This window comes from Argentina anserina, chromosome 6 (genome assembly GCF_933775445.1).
Source record: "Argentina anserina chromosome 6, drPotAnse1.1, whole genome shotgun sequence".
NCBI classification, from domain to species: domain Eukaryota; kingdom Viridiplantae; phylum Streptophyta; class Magnoliopsida; order Rosales; family Rosaceae; genus Argentina; species Argentina anserina.
The window spans coordinates 12,306,630-12,324,831 of NC_065877.1; the positions used below are offsets into that span (position 1 = coordinate 12,306,630).

At 36.1% G+C, this 18,202-nt stretch overlaps 3 protein-coding genes across 3 annotated transcripts; 1 reads left to right on the forward strand and 2 right to left on the reverse strand.

Annotated features, from left to right (window-relative positions):
- Nucleotides 1–706: 706 nt before the first annotated feature.
- LOC126796902 (uncharacterized) lies at nt 707–1,369 on the reverse strand. The gene has a single exon (XM_050523613.1). The coding sequence runs from the start codon at nt 1,367–1,369 to the stop codon at nt 707–709; it is 663 nt and encodes a 220-aa protein (XP_050379570.1).
- Nucleotides 1,370–11,361: 9,992 nt separating this feature from the next.
- LOC126796903 (secreted RxLR effector protein 161-like) lies at nt 11,362–12,117 on the forward strand. Its single transcript, XM_050523614.1, has one exon. The coding sequence runs from the start codon at nt 11,362–11,364 to the stop codon at nt 12,115–12,117; it is 756 nt and encodes a 251-aa protein (XP_050379571.1).
- A 1,734-nt stretch (nt 12,118–13,851) lies between these two features.
- Nucleotides 13,852–14,763, reverse strand: LOC126796904 (uncharacterized). Its single transcript, XM_050523615.1, has one exon. It carries the CDS (start codon nt 14,761–14,763, stop codon nt 13,852–13,854), a length of 912 nt encoding a protein of 303 aa, XP_050379572.1.
- Between the last annotated feature and the right edge of the window lie 3,439 nt (nt 14,764–18,202).

Here is an 18,202-nt window from a genome sequence, read left to right on the forward strand (position 1 = left end):
GTATTACACTTAATTAATATACAATCAATATAATTATTAATCAAAAGAAAGAACCTTAAAACTTGTGTTCATATAATAGTTTTTGAATTTACTAGATCAAAGTTACAAGGTAGTTGGAATTCAAAGTTGTTTTCCTTTGAAATAGGACACAACTTGACCTAAAGGCACGTGATGAATACAAATCAAGAATGTCCACTAACCCTTCATTTCCCATAACCCTCGTGCCATCGTTTCATTCTCAGCACCATAACCACCGCCGCCACCCAAGATCAAACCTTCATACTATAGCTATACCCAATCACAGAGGTAAAAAACCCTTTGATATGTACCCGATTCTTTCCACAACAATAAGAACCGTGAGACCCACCGGAGATTAAAGAAGAAGAAGAAGAAGAACATAAGAAGAAAGCAATCGACCAAACAACCGTGTCCGTGCTATTTAGGTAAAAGCCCTCAAGGCCCGCTTTATATAGGCGGGTTTGGATTTTAGACTTTTTGTAAAAGCTCGGCCCGCTATTTAAAGAAAATGTTTATAAAGCCCAGCCCGGTCCGTTGACGAGCCCTAATCTAAAGGTAAGTTTTTAACTGGAATCGATCATGTCTAGATCAATGCCTTCCTTAAATTCCAACATGATATTTAAAAGTATATATAAAGGATATATAACAAGGTTCAAACATTATAAACATGTACATCAACAATACAAGATCAATTAGGCAATGGAACAGTGCACTTTCTTCCCCCAATGATCTCTCCCTCACCTTGCGGCTGCGCAATCTCGATCTTCAAATCCGTACAATTAGGATTTATAGTCACTTGTGTTCCCATTCCCAAGAGCTCCCTCATGGTATACGAAGCATCTATACGCATCTTCAAACTGAAATTCAAGTAACCACTCTTTCGATGATCTTCACTTAGCTCCTTCAGCACACGATCCTCGATAAATGGCTGGTTCCCTTCACAGCCTGTTGAATCAAATTTGATCTGCACCGTCTTCTGTTTTCGCGGAGGAATATGCATTGCATCCACTGAAGCACATGATAGAGCGTCTTCACTTTCTTTGTAATACACGAAAGTCTCAAAAGGGTATATTGTAACAGTTAGGCCACTATTTTGGTTCCCAAATGTCATTTTGGCATCCCATTCGGCAGATAACGATGAATTGGAAACCTCAAAATTCGATAAAGAAAAAACATCTAAACGCAGCACAAGAGGTTGTGTCTGCGGACCGGACTTCGAGTCCACATAGCTTCCTATGAACCAAAGAGTAAATCCGATGGCTGTTGCAAGAGTCGCTACTATCACAACAAGCAGGATACATCCACGAATCTTATTGAATATTGGAGAATCTTTGCACCATGAAACAGCCATAAATAAATCTCACTGAAGAAAGATAACAGAAGAATTAGTCCTGAAAGGCATATAGAATTTTTAGTGATTCTTATTTGATATAAAAAAAAAACTTTTTCTTCATGCACTTCTCAAATACATTAATTTCTAATAAACTATGAAAAAGAGGCTATATACCAAGGCCTGATCATGTTCTATATACTGACGGCAACAAAGACTTGAATTTCACAGATATATATATATATATATATATATATATATATATATATATTACGTAAGAAATTACTCTCACTAAGAGAACTTAAATAGAAAATTTTGAATATGGGATGATCTATATACCTTCTGAAGGGATACTTTCTCGGTTAGAGATCAACGGATTTAGTACGTTGTTGATGAGTGTGTACAGAAATTGATATAGTTTAATGGTAACTCTGTTGTTGGTTTGCAGATAGAGAGATGGAGATGGCCAGGGAGAAGAAACAGATGAGGAAGAAGCAGCGGTTAGAAGCAAGTATTTTAGGAAATGTAATACAATCAAGTGTTCGGGAAAATATATATATGCAAAGGCGGTTAAAAACTTAGACGTTAATTGGGGGACAACCAATGCGACGTTTGGAGATTTTGAAGGCACTAATTTTTTCTTTTTTTCTTTTCTAAAGAAAAATTAATTCTTTTGAAAACCAGTCAAGTTTCATTGATTGAAGCCAAGTCACAGAAAACAACAAAAGGATTAGTCTGAACTGTGCAGTGGTCCGACTAAAATTTTGACAAATATCACAAAGCTGATCGAAACTCTATCACAGAAATCATACTTAAGAAAGCAAAAATATCACCAATCACTAAGCACACACTGAATAATGCTACTGAATCGATCAAAAGCACATCACTCTCTCAAGGCAGAAGATAAATCCCAGTTGCCTTCCCCGTGTGTGTGTATGCGCCTGAGAGAAGGCTACTATAGTTAAAACAAATTAATTAACTACCGAATATGTAACAGTGCGTATTCTTGTAAAAAAAAGAGTAACAGGATGCATGATGCATATTACGACTTGTTAGATTAATTTTAGACATATCACATATTATATGATTATCATGTTTAATATCATAATCTATTTCTACATGGAAACAAAGATAGTATCAAATATAGTTCTTAATGATTTCGTGTATTATATCATTATGGTAAGGAATCCTAATTTAAGTCTAGAAGCAAGACTACAAATCAGTATTGAATCAGGAATCTAAATAAGATGACTTAACTTACAAGATGTCTTTAATGGAATGACTCTTAAGGGTTAAAGATTCTCTATATATATATGGTAAACGTCCATGTTATCACTACGAGTTATTTGCGTAAGTTTCTGATAGGAGCACTTTGTGCGACGTTCTTAACATGTTTTTACCTCCATTTGTACTTTACTAGCCCTTATTATTGTAGTATTGAGTCATTGAGTCGAGTTAGGAGTCTAGGGTGGCGTTAGTTGCATTTTGGTGCTAAAATTGGTGTAAAACGCATAAATTGTCGAGAGTATTATAGAGTAGTATTCCTTGTCGAACTAAAAAACCTAGTTGGGTTATGATTTTTATTATTCGACATTTCTGTAACATTTGTGATTTATATTTATTATTTTCTTTCTTTATTTCAGAATTAAATGAGAGATAATGGCTTGGAAATTAAGGAAAGAAAGAGGAGAAGAAGGAAACAAAAGGAGAAAAAGGAAAGAAGTAATTTAGTTTCTGAATGTGATGAAAAGGAAGAAGTATGCAGCCTCAAATGAGGGAAGGTACATCCGGCAATTAAAAGGAAAGAAGAAGAAAAGAAGGAAAAAAAAAGAAAAAAAAGAAATAGAGGATCAGCCCATCAAAAACCCTAGCAGCCCCTCTCTTCCTCCTTCCTCTATATAAGGCACGGCCTCCCTTCATAAAATGCATCACCATTCTCTCACAAACACAGCCGAATTGCTGCCCAAATACATCCAGGAAATTCAAGCCAAAAACCTTCATCCATCACCACAAAACCGTGCTCATCTTCCTCCTCTTCCAATTCGAATTCATCCTTGCTTCATCCTAGAAGGTTTCTAATGTGTGATTCATCTATGGCTTGTAATTTTTATTTAGGTTTTCTGCAATTTTCGAATTTATTGTATGAATTCTTGAATGTTGTTTTCGGTTCCATATATGAAGAACATAAATTCAGACTTCTTTGGTTTTATGTTTTAATTGTATGAACTCTTGAATATGTGTTTATGCCGTGTGTAGCATCTATGGGCAGTAGGATTTTCGAAATTAATTTAGGTTTTATTTCAATTAATTCCTTGAATTCGTACATCTAAATCAATGCTTGAGGAAGCCAAGGCCATGGTTCTCCTAGGGTTGCGATTTAATTCACCAAAGTGTTCATTGATTGAATATGCGCTTCATGTTTCAATTATTGATACTTGTTTAGGGTTGTGATAGTTCTAGGAATTTTCATGCTTAATCAAGATGAGTGACGCCATGCTTGCTTACATGTCTCCAATTCGACTTATTGTGCTTATGTGCTACTTTGTTGTTTAATTAGAACGTTTCGTTATGTTGAACTCTTTTTAGCATATGTTTAGGATTGAACGCTTCGTTGATTCTAAATAATTAAGAAGTCTTAACGATTAGATGAACCGCTTCGGACTCTAATTAGAATTGGAATTGAAATGGACTAAAAAGAATCGAAAATACTTGCTACTTATATGTTGTTCTATACGTGTTATACATGTTTCTTGAGTAGAATTCGTGTTTTGGTTATGTGATGAATGGTTGATCAATTGTATATAGGTAATTTAGGATTTAGTTTAAGTTGTAGTTTTAGAATCCAAATCAAATCCCCCAATAACATGATAAGTGTTGAGGCCCTTTTGATTCCCTGGACTGAACGATCCCTGCTTATTCTATACTAACGATGATGTCTTTCAAGGTATTTTATAGACGTTCTAACAAAACGCTCTATCAATTTCTGTCCATTGAGAAAGCAGAGAGTAGTGACTAACAGAAGACCTTGCCTAAAACCTTGCGACTTCGGATTAAGGCACAATGGATCACGGTATTGTTGTTCATGATGATGGTAAGTTAGTCTCATTCACTAAAGTAACGATTGGTTGTTATGCATATGATCTTTGGTTTTGTACTCATATCATGTAATTTAATTTACATATGGTATCATAGCGATTATGAGCACAAAAATTTTCAGTTTTGCATAGCTAAAAATCATTTTTAGATTTTAATAAAAAAAATCATGTACTTGATGATCGCGAGCGTCACTGAGGATCGCGAGCGTTACGAAGGGTCGCGAGCGTTACTGCTAGTCGCGAGCGTTACTATTGAGGATTTTTGCTTTACGGGTCGAACCGGTTGCAAACACGCGAATCCGGTCTCAACCAAATCCGAACTCAAGAACAACAACCCAGAAAAAATTTTAGCCGTTGTGTTTTTCACAACGTTAAGCTTCTGGATATGGGAAGACGACTGGATCGAAAGAGATTGAAACCTTTACGTCTCTTACGGGATTCATAACCCAAATTGCTACGGATAAGAAGATCAAAGGGAATTGCTGCTTATTAAAAAAAACAAAAAACATTTTGTTCTATGCTTCCGCTACAAAAACTGCAGCAAATTTGGGGAAAAAGCAAAACAGGTTTTTCTTAAAGGTTTTCTGATTTCAATTTAGGCAGATTATATGAAGTATATATATATATATATATGTATATGAATATAAATAAGAAACCTAGAGCACACCCAGCGTGCATATAAGAGTAGCTTAGAGACTTGAATTGTGGTTGACGTGTGGTTCTTGTATGGCTGGGAAATTTAATTTTCTATACAAATATATACTCTAAGGTTGAATTGAATGAATTGAATGATTGCATTCTATGTGTGTATTGTAATTGATGGACAATGTATACAGAAGTTTAAAATCTCCCAATTTTATACATTGTAAAAGGTTTACATGACACAGAGCTTAGTTTTCTTATAAAGATTATCTGGGTAGAAAACAAAGTTGTAAGCTCAAAATTGGTTTGTGGTTTCCTGTTGGTATAATTGAACATATTGCACAAAGCATTATTCTTTGATATCTGCAGGAAATTTTCAAGATAACAAACTGAAAAGTTGTGTTTTGTGTTTTTAAATTCATGTTTTATTCTTCCAAAGAAGTGGTTAAAATATGATTTTAGAATACAGACAACAGTAAGCATATTTGATGAAAATAAATTCAGATACTTGGAATTAGATCTTCTGTCTAAAGATGTTGATTTGATTCTTTGGATAACATGTTTTTATCTTGTGTGGCTTATTGAAAAAAATTACATAATGTTAAGTAATTGCTCAAAAGTATTGCTTAGTGTTGATTAAAGTTATGGATTGAATTACATGCAAGTATATGACTGTGTTGTTTTATGGTGTTTTTGTTTTATGCTTGTCTTGATTGGCATTGTATGACAAAACAGAAAACACTGAAAGCTAAGAACTCACAAAATTTTCTTTTGTTCTTTAGGTAGCACCTACCTCACCTTCAACAGTGTTTTAATGCTTACTGGGTCAAACTTTAGAGCTTGGAAGGATTTTGTAGAAACCTATATCACCATGAATGACAAGATCGGCTATTGTTTTCAAGAGGATAGACCAGAAATTCCAGCAGAAGATGATAAAACTACAGTAAAAGCTAACTATAAGAAGTGGATGCATTCAAACATGATGGCTAAGAATGTTATTAGGCAGTCTATGTCTAAAAGCATTAGAGGATATGTGGCTGAGCCGGAATTTGCTACTGATTTTCTGGAGGCCGTGTCAGCTAAGTTCAAGGAGAGTGAGAAAGCTGAGATAGCTAGGCTAAACAAGGAATATTATAGCCTGCAATACTCAGGAACTGGAGGAGTTAGGGAGCATTTATTAAAGTTGATTAATATCAACAATAGGCTTAAAGAGATGATGGTGGGAGTACAAGACACATTGCCAGTGCATCATGCACTGGACACACTCCCAAGCAGTTTTGACCATCTCAAGACTAGCTATAATGCTCAAAAGGAAAACTGGACTCTAGATGAACTAATAGCCATCTGTTCTGATGAGGAGGAGAGGATTAAGAAACAAACCCCAACTATTTACCTGCTTGAAAAGCCTAAGAAAAAGAAGTCACATCCACAGAACAAGCTTGAGCCTAACAAGATCATCTCTAAGACATCAGCAACCACATGGCCAAAGGATAACAAACCATTCAAATTCAAGTGCTACTTTTGTAAGAAAGTAGGTCACATGAAAAAAGATTGTACTGGCTATAATGCTTGGCTAGCTAAAAAGGGTAAGATTATTTCTAATACAGTTTTTTCTTTAGAAGTTAATCTTATTAATATCAATCCACAATCTTGGTGAATTGATTCCGGGTCACCTATTCACATAACTAATTTCTTACAGGCGTTCAAAAAGACCATGACTCCAAGAAGTGAGGATGTTAGCTTGCGTGTTGGAAACGGGATGAAGGTGGCAGTAAAAGCTGCAGGATGTCTTAGGCTTGATTTAGGATCTGGAAAATTTCTAGTTTTGAATAACGTTTATTATGTACCTTCCATGAGAAGGAATTTAGTTTCAGTTTCTCAATTGGTTAAAGCTGGATGTAGCTTTTTGATTGAAAATAAATGAATTCTTATTTTTCGAAATAAATAGCAAATTAGTTCTGGTATGATATTGGATGATCATATTAAGTTAAATTGTTCAATATCTCAACAAGATATTTCTTTTGTTGAAACAAATAACACTAAAAGTACTAGCACCTTAACTCGTGTTAAGAGAACCAGGAACAATGAAAGATCTGCATATTTATGGCATAGAAGATTAGGCCATGTATCCAAAGAGAGACTGAAACTATTAGTAAGGAACAACATTTTAAACGAGTTAGACTTTTCAGACCTTCATGATTGTATTGAATGTTTTAAGGGTAAGATGACAAACAAACGAAAAAAGACTGCAGTAAGAAGTAAAGAGTTGTTGGAACTCATACACATTGATATTTGTGGTCCATTTAAACACCAAACTATATGTAGAAACGTGTATTTCATTACATTCATTGATGATTTCTCTAGATATCTCTACTCTTAGAAAAATCATAGGCACTTAAAGCTTTTCAAATCTTTAAGGCTGAGGTAGAGAATCAACTATAGAGAAAGATCAAAACAGTAAGATCAGATAGAGGTGGGGAATTTTATGGAAAATATACAGAAAAATGTCAACAAAAGGGTCATTTTGCCTTGTATCTGCAATAGCATAGAATTAAAGCTCAATATACAACACCCAATAATCCCCAACAAAATGGTGTTGCAGAGAGAAAGAATAGAACCCTTCTAAATATGGTTATAGGGGTGGCATTCGGTTTAAACGGTTCGGTTTTGGGGTCAAACCGTAAACCAAACTGAAATTTAACTTCGGTTCGGTTCGGTTCGGTTTACTATTCGGTTTTTCAATATTGCAAACTGAAAACCGAACCGAACGGTTCGGTTCGGTTCGGTTTTTTTCGGTTTTTTTTTTTTTTTAAAAAAAAAATTTTATTTTTTGATTTTAAAAAAATTCTAGTTTCAAAATATTGTCGATCGACACCAATAGATGTAATCAACATATATATTTAGGGACCATGTAAAAATTTCATCCATTTTGAACATAGTTTGATCGTCCATACTAACGATTAACCAAAAAAGAGGCGTTTTCACATAATAAAACCCCATTGACCGGGGCTTTGCCAAATGAGTTTCCTTGTTTCGACCACGCACGATCGATGACAAAAATTATGTGACTTCAAATATGTAAACAACTTTTCTCATTTGCATATTGGTAATGGGTCCTCCCTTAGGGTATATTAGTGTTGTTTTTGGTTTACCGGAAATTCCGACGGTCAAACGAGGTCCGAATTGGATGAAATTTTAAAATGGTCACTAAATATATATACTGATCACATCGGATGGTGTCGATTAATTCCAATAAGTTTCCTTCATATAGTCGCTTCATAATGTGATAGTTTTATTATAACCTTAATATAAAAGGTTATGGTACATTAGTGGACACTTCGGCGATCGACAACTCCAGTTTGAAATATGGTCGATCGACACCAGTAGATGTGATCGGTATATATATTTAGGGAACCCGTAAAAATTTCGTCCGTTTTGAACATAGTTTGATCGTCCATACTAACGATTAACCAAAAAAAGAGGCGTTTTCACATAATAAAACCCCATTGACCGGGGCTTTGCCAACTGAGTTTCCTTGTTTCGACCACGCACGATCGATGACAAAAATTATGTGACTTCAAATATGTAAACAACTTTTATCATTCGCATCTTGGTAATGGGTCCTCCCTTAGGGTATATTAGTGTTGTTTTCGGTTTACCGGAAATTCCGACGGTCAAACGAGGTCCGAATTGGATGAAATTTTAAAATGGTCACTAAATATATATACTGATCACATCGGATGATGTCGATCAATTCCGATAAGTTTCCTTCATATAGTCGCTTCATAATGTGATAGTTTTATTATAACCCTACTATAAAGGTTATGGTACATTAGTGAACACTTCAGCGATCAACAACTCCAGTTTGAAATATGGTCAATCGACACCAGTAGATGTGATCGGTATATATATTTAGGGAACCCGTAAAAATTTCATCCGTTTTGAACATGGTTTGACCGTCCGTACCAACGGTCAACCAAAAAAACATGCGTTTTCACATAATAAAACCCCCATTGACCGGGACTTTGCCAAATGAGTTTCCTTGTTTCGACCACGCACGATCGATGACAAAAATTATCTGACTTCAAATATGTAAACAACTTTTCTCATTCGTATCTTGGTAATGGGTCCTCTCTTAGGGTATATTAGTGTTGTTTTCGGTTTACCGAAAATTCCGACGGTTAAACGAGGTCCGAATTGGATGAAATTTTGACAAGGTGACTATATATACATATCAATCATATCGACTGGTGTCGATCGATCTTGAGAAGTTTCCTTCATATAGTTGTTTCATATTGAGGCGGATTTAGTAATTACACATCCGCTTGTATATATATGTGTGTGTTTGTTTTAGCAAACTTATTTGAAACATACATATATGAGCATACATATAAACATAGATGATTATATATACATATATAACACTACAAAAGAGAAACATATAATATAAACCTAAAATCACATTAATCAAAACAAATATTCGGTAAGATAAACGTAAAACGACATTATTTTATAAATAATTCGGTTTTTCGGTTCGGTTCGGTTTCTTATGTGCCCAAACTGAAACCAAACCGATTAATTCGGTTCGGTTCGGTTTTTCGTGTGTTCGGTTCGGTTTGTGTTCGGTTCGGTTTTTTTCGGTTTCGGTCCGGTTTTTTCGGTTCGGTTTTCGGTTTTTCGGTCTTAAGTGCCACCCCTATATGGTTAGGTGTATGATGTGTACTACTGGGTTGCCAAAATTCTTATGGGGAGAGGCTTTAAAAACTGTAAATTATACTTGCAACAGAATACCAAGTAAAGCCATAGAGAAAACTTCTTTTGAATTATGGTGTGGTAGAAAACCAAGTCTTTTTTTTTCATTGTCATGTATGGGGTTGTCAAGCAGAAGCTCGGATTTATAATCCAAAAATGAGCAAGCTTGATGAAAAGTCTGTTAGCTGCTATTTCATAGGTTATCCAAATAAATCTAAAGGTTACAAGCTATATTCTGCTAAACACCCACCCAGAATTTTTGAAACTCATCAAGTAAAATTCATAAATGAGAAAATTCACAATACAATTTATGAGGATTTATCCTCAGACTTTGAAGAACTTGTGATGGATGAGGATTTAGCAAATACATTACCTTTTGATAATGATAATGAATTAGCAGATGACATCATTAGGGAAAATCAAGATGCAGATGATCATGAAATTGATCAAGGAATGCATATTGACAATCCAGAAAACAATATAGTTGTTCAGAATCTTCTCATTGCTGCAGTTGCACCTCTAGCAGAACCTAATCTAATTCCACAACCTCAAAATAATCAAATTCCAGCTCCTCCTCAAAATCCTATGTTTAGAAGATCCGAAAGAGCTAGAAAAGCAAAATTTGGGGGGGGGGGGATTGTCCTTACATTGTCAGTTATCTAACTGAGGAAGTCGTAGTAGAAGATTTTGCAGAAGACAATGATCCAACAAATTTTGTTCAAGCTACAGAATGTGTTGAGTCAGAGAAGTGGCAAGAAGCTATGAAATCTGAAATTGAGTCAATGGGGAAAAATGGAGATTAGGAATTAGTTGAAGCTGATCCAAGACAAAAAGCAATTGGCTGCAAGTGGGTTTACAAAACCAAGAAAGATGCAACAAGAAACATTGAAAGACACAAGGCAAGGTTAGTTGCAAAAGGATTTTACGCAGAAAGAATGCATAGACTACACTGAGACTTTTTCTCCAGTTTCTTGTAAAGATTCTTTTAGGATCATCATGGCATTAGTTGCACACTATGATATGGAGCTGCACCAGATGGATGTCAAGACATCCTTCTTAAATGGAGAGCTTGATGAAGTGATCTACATGAAACAACCAGAAGGATTTATTGAAGCAGTGAATGAGAATTTAGTCTGCAAGCTAAAGAAATCAATTTATGGACTCAAGCAAGCTTCCAGAAAGTGGTACAAGATATTTGACTCAGTGATTTCCTCTTTTGGCTTCACTGAAAATCTAGTTGATGAGTGTGTTTATTTAAAAACAGTTGGAGATCAATTTATTTTATTATTACTATATGTTGATGATATACTTTTGGCTAGCAGCAATCTAAAACTGCTAAAAGATACCAAAAGCTTTATGTCAAAGAATTTTGACATGAAAGATCTAGGTTAAGCATCATATGTACTAGGGATTGAGATTAAAAGAGATAGAGCACAGAAACTGTTGGGATTGTCCCAAGAAAATTACATTTCTAAAATTCTGAAGAGATTTAGTATGGAACAGTGATCTGGAGGAGAAGTTCCAATGTCTAAAGTTGACAAGCTCACAAAAGGTCAACAGCCACAAACTGAAACTGAGAAGGAGAACATGAAGTCAAAGCCTTATGCAAGATTAGTTGGAAGCCTCATGTATGCTCAAGTTTGCACAAGACCTGACTTAGCTTTTGCAGTTGGGATGTTATTAAGGTTTCAATCTAATCCAGATTATGAACACTGGGTTGCAGGGAAAAAGGTGTTAAGGTATCTACAGAAGACAAAGAATCACATGCTAGTTTACAGACAAGTCAGGGATTTGAAGGTTATTTCAGATTCTGATTTTGCAGGGAATTACCCTGATTCAAATAAGTCCACTTGTGGATACGTGTACATGCTAGTAGGAGGAGCTATTGCTTGGAAAACCATGAAGCAGACATTGATCACAACCTCAACCATGCAAGCTGAGTACATAGCAGTATATGAAGCAGTGTGTGAAGGGGTATGGATAAGAAATTTTCTACAGCAGACTCAAGTACTCAGTCACATTGTGGAAGACAAATTGGAAGTTTTTTGTGACAATGAGGCAGCTGTGTACTTCTGCAAGAACAATAAGAGATCTAGTAATTCCAAGCATATAGATTTAAAGTATTACAGTGTTAGGGAGAGGGTTAAAAGGGGTGAGTTAGCGGTTCTAAGCATAGATACAAACTCACAACTAGCTGATCCTTTCACAAAAGCATTACCAGTTAAAGTGTTCAAGAAACACATAGAGAGCATAGGCATTTTGCCTAACTTAGATGCTTGAGGTCAGTGGGAGCTAAGTCCAGTAGGAGCAAACTAAAAATTTACAAGTTTCGAGTTCTTATTTTAATTACCCTTGTGATAAGAGTTTTTTTTGTTTTAAATAAAGTCTTGAGATATTTCAGAATTGTTATGTCATGCTGTAGCTTTACATTAGTTTCTGAAAACTTATACAAATAAGTTACAGTTGTATATATACTTGCATATCAGATGACTTTAATCATGTTTAACATGATGATATGGTTCAAGCAAGTTATAAAGTCATTGGTGTCCAGTTTATTGCTTGAAGTTATGGTTTTCGAACATACGGTAGGACTTGATATATATGTATTCTATACTTGTTAATACACATTATATATATATCTCAATATTGAGGATTTGGACATATGTATTTTGCAGGAGCTTATGTTGTAGCAAAGAAACTCTGCATTTTTGTTAAAGTGTAACTTGTTTCTTGTTTTGCATAAGTAACTGCAAGGTGACCATGTTGTGATGGGATTTTTGATTCAATTGTTTCTGACGCGCACTACAGTAGGTAGTATAGTTTCTGACATTAAAGGGACTTGATTTTCATAAACCGGAAGTGATTGTCCAAGTGGGAGATTGTTAGATCAATTTTGGACATATCACATATTATATGATTATCATGTTTAATGTCATAATCTATTTCTACATGGAAACAAAGATAGTATCAAATCTAGTTCGTATTATATCATTATGGTAAGGAATCATAATTTAAGTCTAGAAGCAAGATTACAAATCAGTATTGAATCAGGAATCTAAATAAGATGACTTAACTTACAAGATGTCTTTAATGGAAGGACTCTTAAGGGTTAAAGATTTTCTATATATAGATGGTAAACGTCTCTTTTATCACTACGAGTTATTTGCGTAAGTTTCTGTTCATTGAGAAAGCAGAGAGTAGTGATTAACAGAAGACATTGCCTAACACCTTGCGACTTTGGATTAAGGCACAATGGATCACGGTATTGTTGTTCATGATGATGGTAAGTTAATCTCATTCACTAAAGTAACGATCGGTTGCTATACATATGATATTTGGTTTTGTACTCATATCATATAATTTAATTATAATTTGAATATGTCAAAATATGTTATCTGTCGACGATAGCCGATAAGAGGTTGGGAAATGAGTTAATATGCAGCTAGTAGAGGTAGACCGTAGACATACGATGGATTATTACAGCGTAAACAGCTAGCTTCTTGTTGTTGTTGATGTGCAGCTGGTCTGCATGCATAATGTAGCAGTCGATCTGCATGCATTATGCATGCTTGTAGATCACATATATACCTAGCCCCCATTTTGCCTGTCCTACATATACGTTGAGAGATACTCAAAGTAAAAGGACTATTCGCTAATTCACATGTCTATTTATTAAACTAGTCTGCGATCTTGAAAACAAATTAATTAGTTCAAAAATCAAAAGTGAATATGAGTCCCTTAATTACTTAGATTTGCGAATACGTTGTTCAACAAAATAAACACTAAATTAGCATGCATAAACGCTAAACAAGATTGGTCCTAGAAAAATATGTTATTAAACGCTAAACAAGAAGCTAGAAATTAGCATGCAAAATTCTACGTAACAATGATAGATGCTACTCATCCAACTCTAAGCTGGTGTTTTTACGAAGCTGCCGGCGGCTAGTTCTCGGCACGCGGGCTATTCCGCAGTTCGATCCTGTCACCGGTTCTTCTTCCTCCATTTCACAATCATTACGTACTGTCTAGAAAAGCAATTGGTCTGATTCTTGCAGGAGCAAGTTCTTTACTAGCACCAGTTGATTTCTTTCTTAGTACCAATGCTAACGGTTCTGAATCACCAACAGAAGTATCATCTCCGGCTTCTACAGTATCTGACTTCATCAATCTTAATAGTTGCATACGGAAGTTCAAAAAGGCTTGATTGTTAGATATATCATCCATGTCATTAGATGAATCAAACGTATAATGTGTATATCTTGATGGATTACGTATGTAATCTGGAACTGCTGCAGATCGATGATCTTTTGATACTTCATGGTCCCCTTCGTGGTGAAATCGAACACGTTTTTCTCTTGTAGATGAGATTAAATCGTCATCAATGCTCATCCTCTTCAAAAGCGTTTTTATGCCATATTCAAGTGAGTCTTCAGAAAAACCATTGAGCATGTTGGGGACCTCATCAATGTCCGTCTCATGACTGTCATCGTCGTACTCATAGAGATCAGATGGATCTATAGAGCCTTTCAATCCAACAGCAAATCTGTCATATCCATCTTCCTCGTCCTCGTACTCGAGTGTGAGGTCTAATCCAATTGAGGTTTTAATTTCCCACTGCTCGTCATCATAATCATCTGGCTTAGTCTTAGGGTTAGAAACAGACTCAGCAGATTGACCATGTAGCTGTTCCTCTTCTTCCTTTACTAAATACTCGTCGTCAAACAAGTCGAGGAGGTCATTCTTTAGCTCGTTACCGAAGTCATCCGTTGAAATAGTGTCGTGTTGTTGGTTGAGCTCAGATTCGTGTTCAGGGCTGTCCTTGTCTCTGTTACATTCCCAACCGTCGATTTTCTCATCTTCAAGGGTCCATGAACCAGGTAGAGAGTCGAAGGTCTTGCCTACTCGGACGCTGAAACTGTTTTGCATGATTTGATTCTTGTTTAATGAGAGATTAGATTGACTTCCGAAGATTAATCAGCCCGTCTATATCTAATTTACGATTTCAAGATCAAGGAGATCGATGAATTTATAAGAGTCGGGAACCTAATCCAAGTATGAAGAGGAACCCCATATGCTACTAGTACTTGGAATAGAACTATATATTGAAGCTCTTCTAACAAGTAATTCCTCTTAGCCTTTGGACTAATTTTCTATAATTCCTTATTATTTGACAATATATTGTCATGTGTTACTCAAAGACTGTTTATCCTTATGTAAATATTTGAGGGAAATTCTGAATACATAGTTACATAAGGATAAACATACATATGTAACTATGTATTGCAGAATTTCAATTCGGTAATACATACTAAACATGGGGAGTAAATTCCGGTGAGGGAGATGTATAAAATCATGACAAGTAGTCAAGAACTTGGTAATTAGAGATACCTAGAAAGATTAGGAACATTTCAGTCAAAACTTCAGCACATGCATGCAAGCTTTGGTGCTCTGAGTACTGGATTGGTTCTCTGATGACGAAGAAATGGACCAAGAAATTTGTTGTGTGAAATAGAGCGGCTGGGCAGAGTACTTGCTTCACAATCTTTGTGGTGCAGGTTATTGTTGGCATCGGGGGCATATGTACCTTTTCTCCTGCTCTGTTTCATAGGAATTTAATAAGGGTAACAATGTGGAGCTGAAGGGGTAGCCAAGGAGTGCAAATTTTAGCTCCCTCATTGTATTGCTAGAAAGAGGAAGATAAAAAAATCAGTCCTGCTTTGTTTACATCTAATGAAAGGGTAACAATTTATGAAGCACGGACTGACTTTGGACACGGCTCGGACACGTACTACCTCATAATAAAAGTGAAAATGCTTATGGTGAGAATCGAAATTTGGGCATCCAAGGCACTCAATAACTCCTCAGTCATTCCAACAGATTCAATTTTTGTTATATCTATACACACTTTAATATATATATATATATAAGGAGAGAAATTCGTGATAAAAATAAGAATGTTTGTGGTGGGATTTGAACCTTGGTTATCCAAGGTACTTATCAAGTCATTAGTCATTCTAACAAGTTATGTTTTCATTAATTTAATGCACATTTTGACATATATATACTAATATATATCTAAAAATTCTAAATACTTTCAAATTTATAAATTAATTTTTTTAATAAATATATATATATTAAAATAATATTTAATTAACGTGTCCGTGTCCAAAAAAATTCTACATGCCGTGTCTACGTATCGAATCGTGTCCGTGTCTGTGCTACTTAGTTAACAATATTTCTATTGATATGAAGAATGCTATATTATGGATATCAAGTGGAGCTTGTACCTTTTTTTTGTTTTGGAAATGAATAATTCATTAGGAACAAGCCCAAAGTGAGCAATGGCCAGCATACAACCCAAAAGTGAAAAGTCAATGCTCTCCACTAACTCAAACCGATCTAGAACACAGAGAATCAATCATCATGCAATACATAGCTAAGAAATGTAAAATGCAAATTCTGGCGGAGGAGGGCCCGTGAGGCCGTCGTTGCGCAGGACAAAAAAAAGAGACAGAGGAGATTGTGATGTCCAAGTAAGAGGACCCTCGCTCCGAAGGTGAAGCCGACCAGCAACATGCGCTGCACCATTGGCTTTTCTAGGAATCCAATTCCAGGTGAGAGTCAAATCCAGTGAATTCTTTTTGAATCTGACTGTAAATATGGAATGCATTCCAGTTAGAACATGTTTTACTCTTCAGATCCGAGAATGTAAGCTTTGAATCTGATTCCAGGACTACACTTGTCAATCACAACGACCCAGCAAGGGAAATGCCTCCAACAAGGCCATAGCTTCAGCCGAATCAGCATCCCTAATCTGCATTGGCTTGGATAGCCCAGCTACACAATCTCTCCGATCATTACAAATCACAACTCCCAATCCGGCGGAGTCAGGTGGCTTCCATGAGGCGTCACAGTTAACTTTGAAGACAGAAGTGGCAGGAGGAGACCACTTCTCAATCTGAGGCTCCGATGCAAGAGCATGAACCTGAGGAGTAACCACCTGAGCAACCAGAAATTCCCTGACCTGGTTGGTTGCAGTGGAGATGACATAAGCTGGGGATATTGGTGTTCCACTATACACAAAGCTGCATCTTGACTTCCAGATCAACCATAGCAAGTAGCAAACTAAGGTAATGACTTCTTGTTTATTTCTGGAACTAGGAATAGCATTGTAGCAGTTGATGAACCATTGATCAAATGTAGATATGGCTTATTTATTGATTCGTAAACCAATAAAGTCTCCAAACCAAACAGCTTGAGTCCAAGGGCAAAGTAGTAGTATGTGAGTAAATGTTTCCTCCTCGCACTGACATATAGGGCATAGTGGAGATATAGCAAGTTTCCGGTGGAATAGGTTCTTAAAATTAGGCCATATGTTGTTCATAACCTTCCAGATGAAATGTCTAACTCTGGGGGTAGAGTTCAGATGCCACATAAACTTCCACACTTTCTTATCTATTTGTGGGAGGGACCCGGATTCAAAGTCTCTACAAAAGCATTTCTGTTATGGTGCCAATAGTACCCTGCTTTGACTGAATAAACTCCATCTTTACCAAACTAGCTTGTCCTCATCACTAGTTTGACCAAATCTAGTATTAGAGATGATATGCATCATCTCAGGTTGTAAAACACTAGCAACACTAGATAGATTCTAAGTTCTGTTCTCGCAATTCATCATAGAGTTAATCGTACTGCTCTGAGGGGCAACAACAGTAGACACGGTCTGTATAGGACATTTGGCCGGAGGAGGAAGCCATTGATCATTCCAGAAGCTAACTAACTTACCACTGCCAATTAACCAATTGATATCCATCATAAGAGCATTTCTTGCTTCAAGTAGACTAGTCCAACTCCAAGAAGGTCTTTTACCTTTGACAGCTTGCATAAATCCACACTTAGGGAAGTAACGAGCTTTAAGAACTTTAGGCCAAAGTGAAGATGGCTCAGTCATGAGTCTCCAACATTGATTTGCTAATAGAGCCATATTAAAATGGTGGAGGTCCTTGAAACATATTCCCCCATCACATTTGGCCTTCCCCAAATGGTTCCATGCCTTCCAGTGAATCTTGTTACCTTTCTCAGTACTGCCCTACCAAAAGTTTCTAATCATAAAGTTTAAACTATCACAAAATCCTTTAGGTAGTTTGAAACATGTCATAGGATAAACATGCATAAACATATCCACAGACTTAATGAGAACCTCTTTACCCGCTAAGGAAAGAGATTTTTCCTTCCACCCCTCATCTTGCACTTCACTTTATCAGAGATGTAATTTAGGGCAGTCTTTTTTTACCTCCCCCAAATAGTGGGAAGTCCAAGATAGGTCCCAGGATCTTGTACTTCCATAAAGCCAAGTAGCTCACAG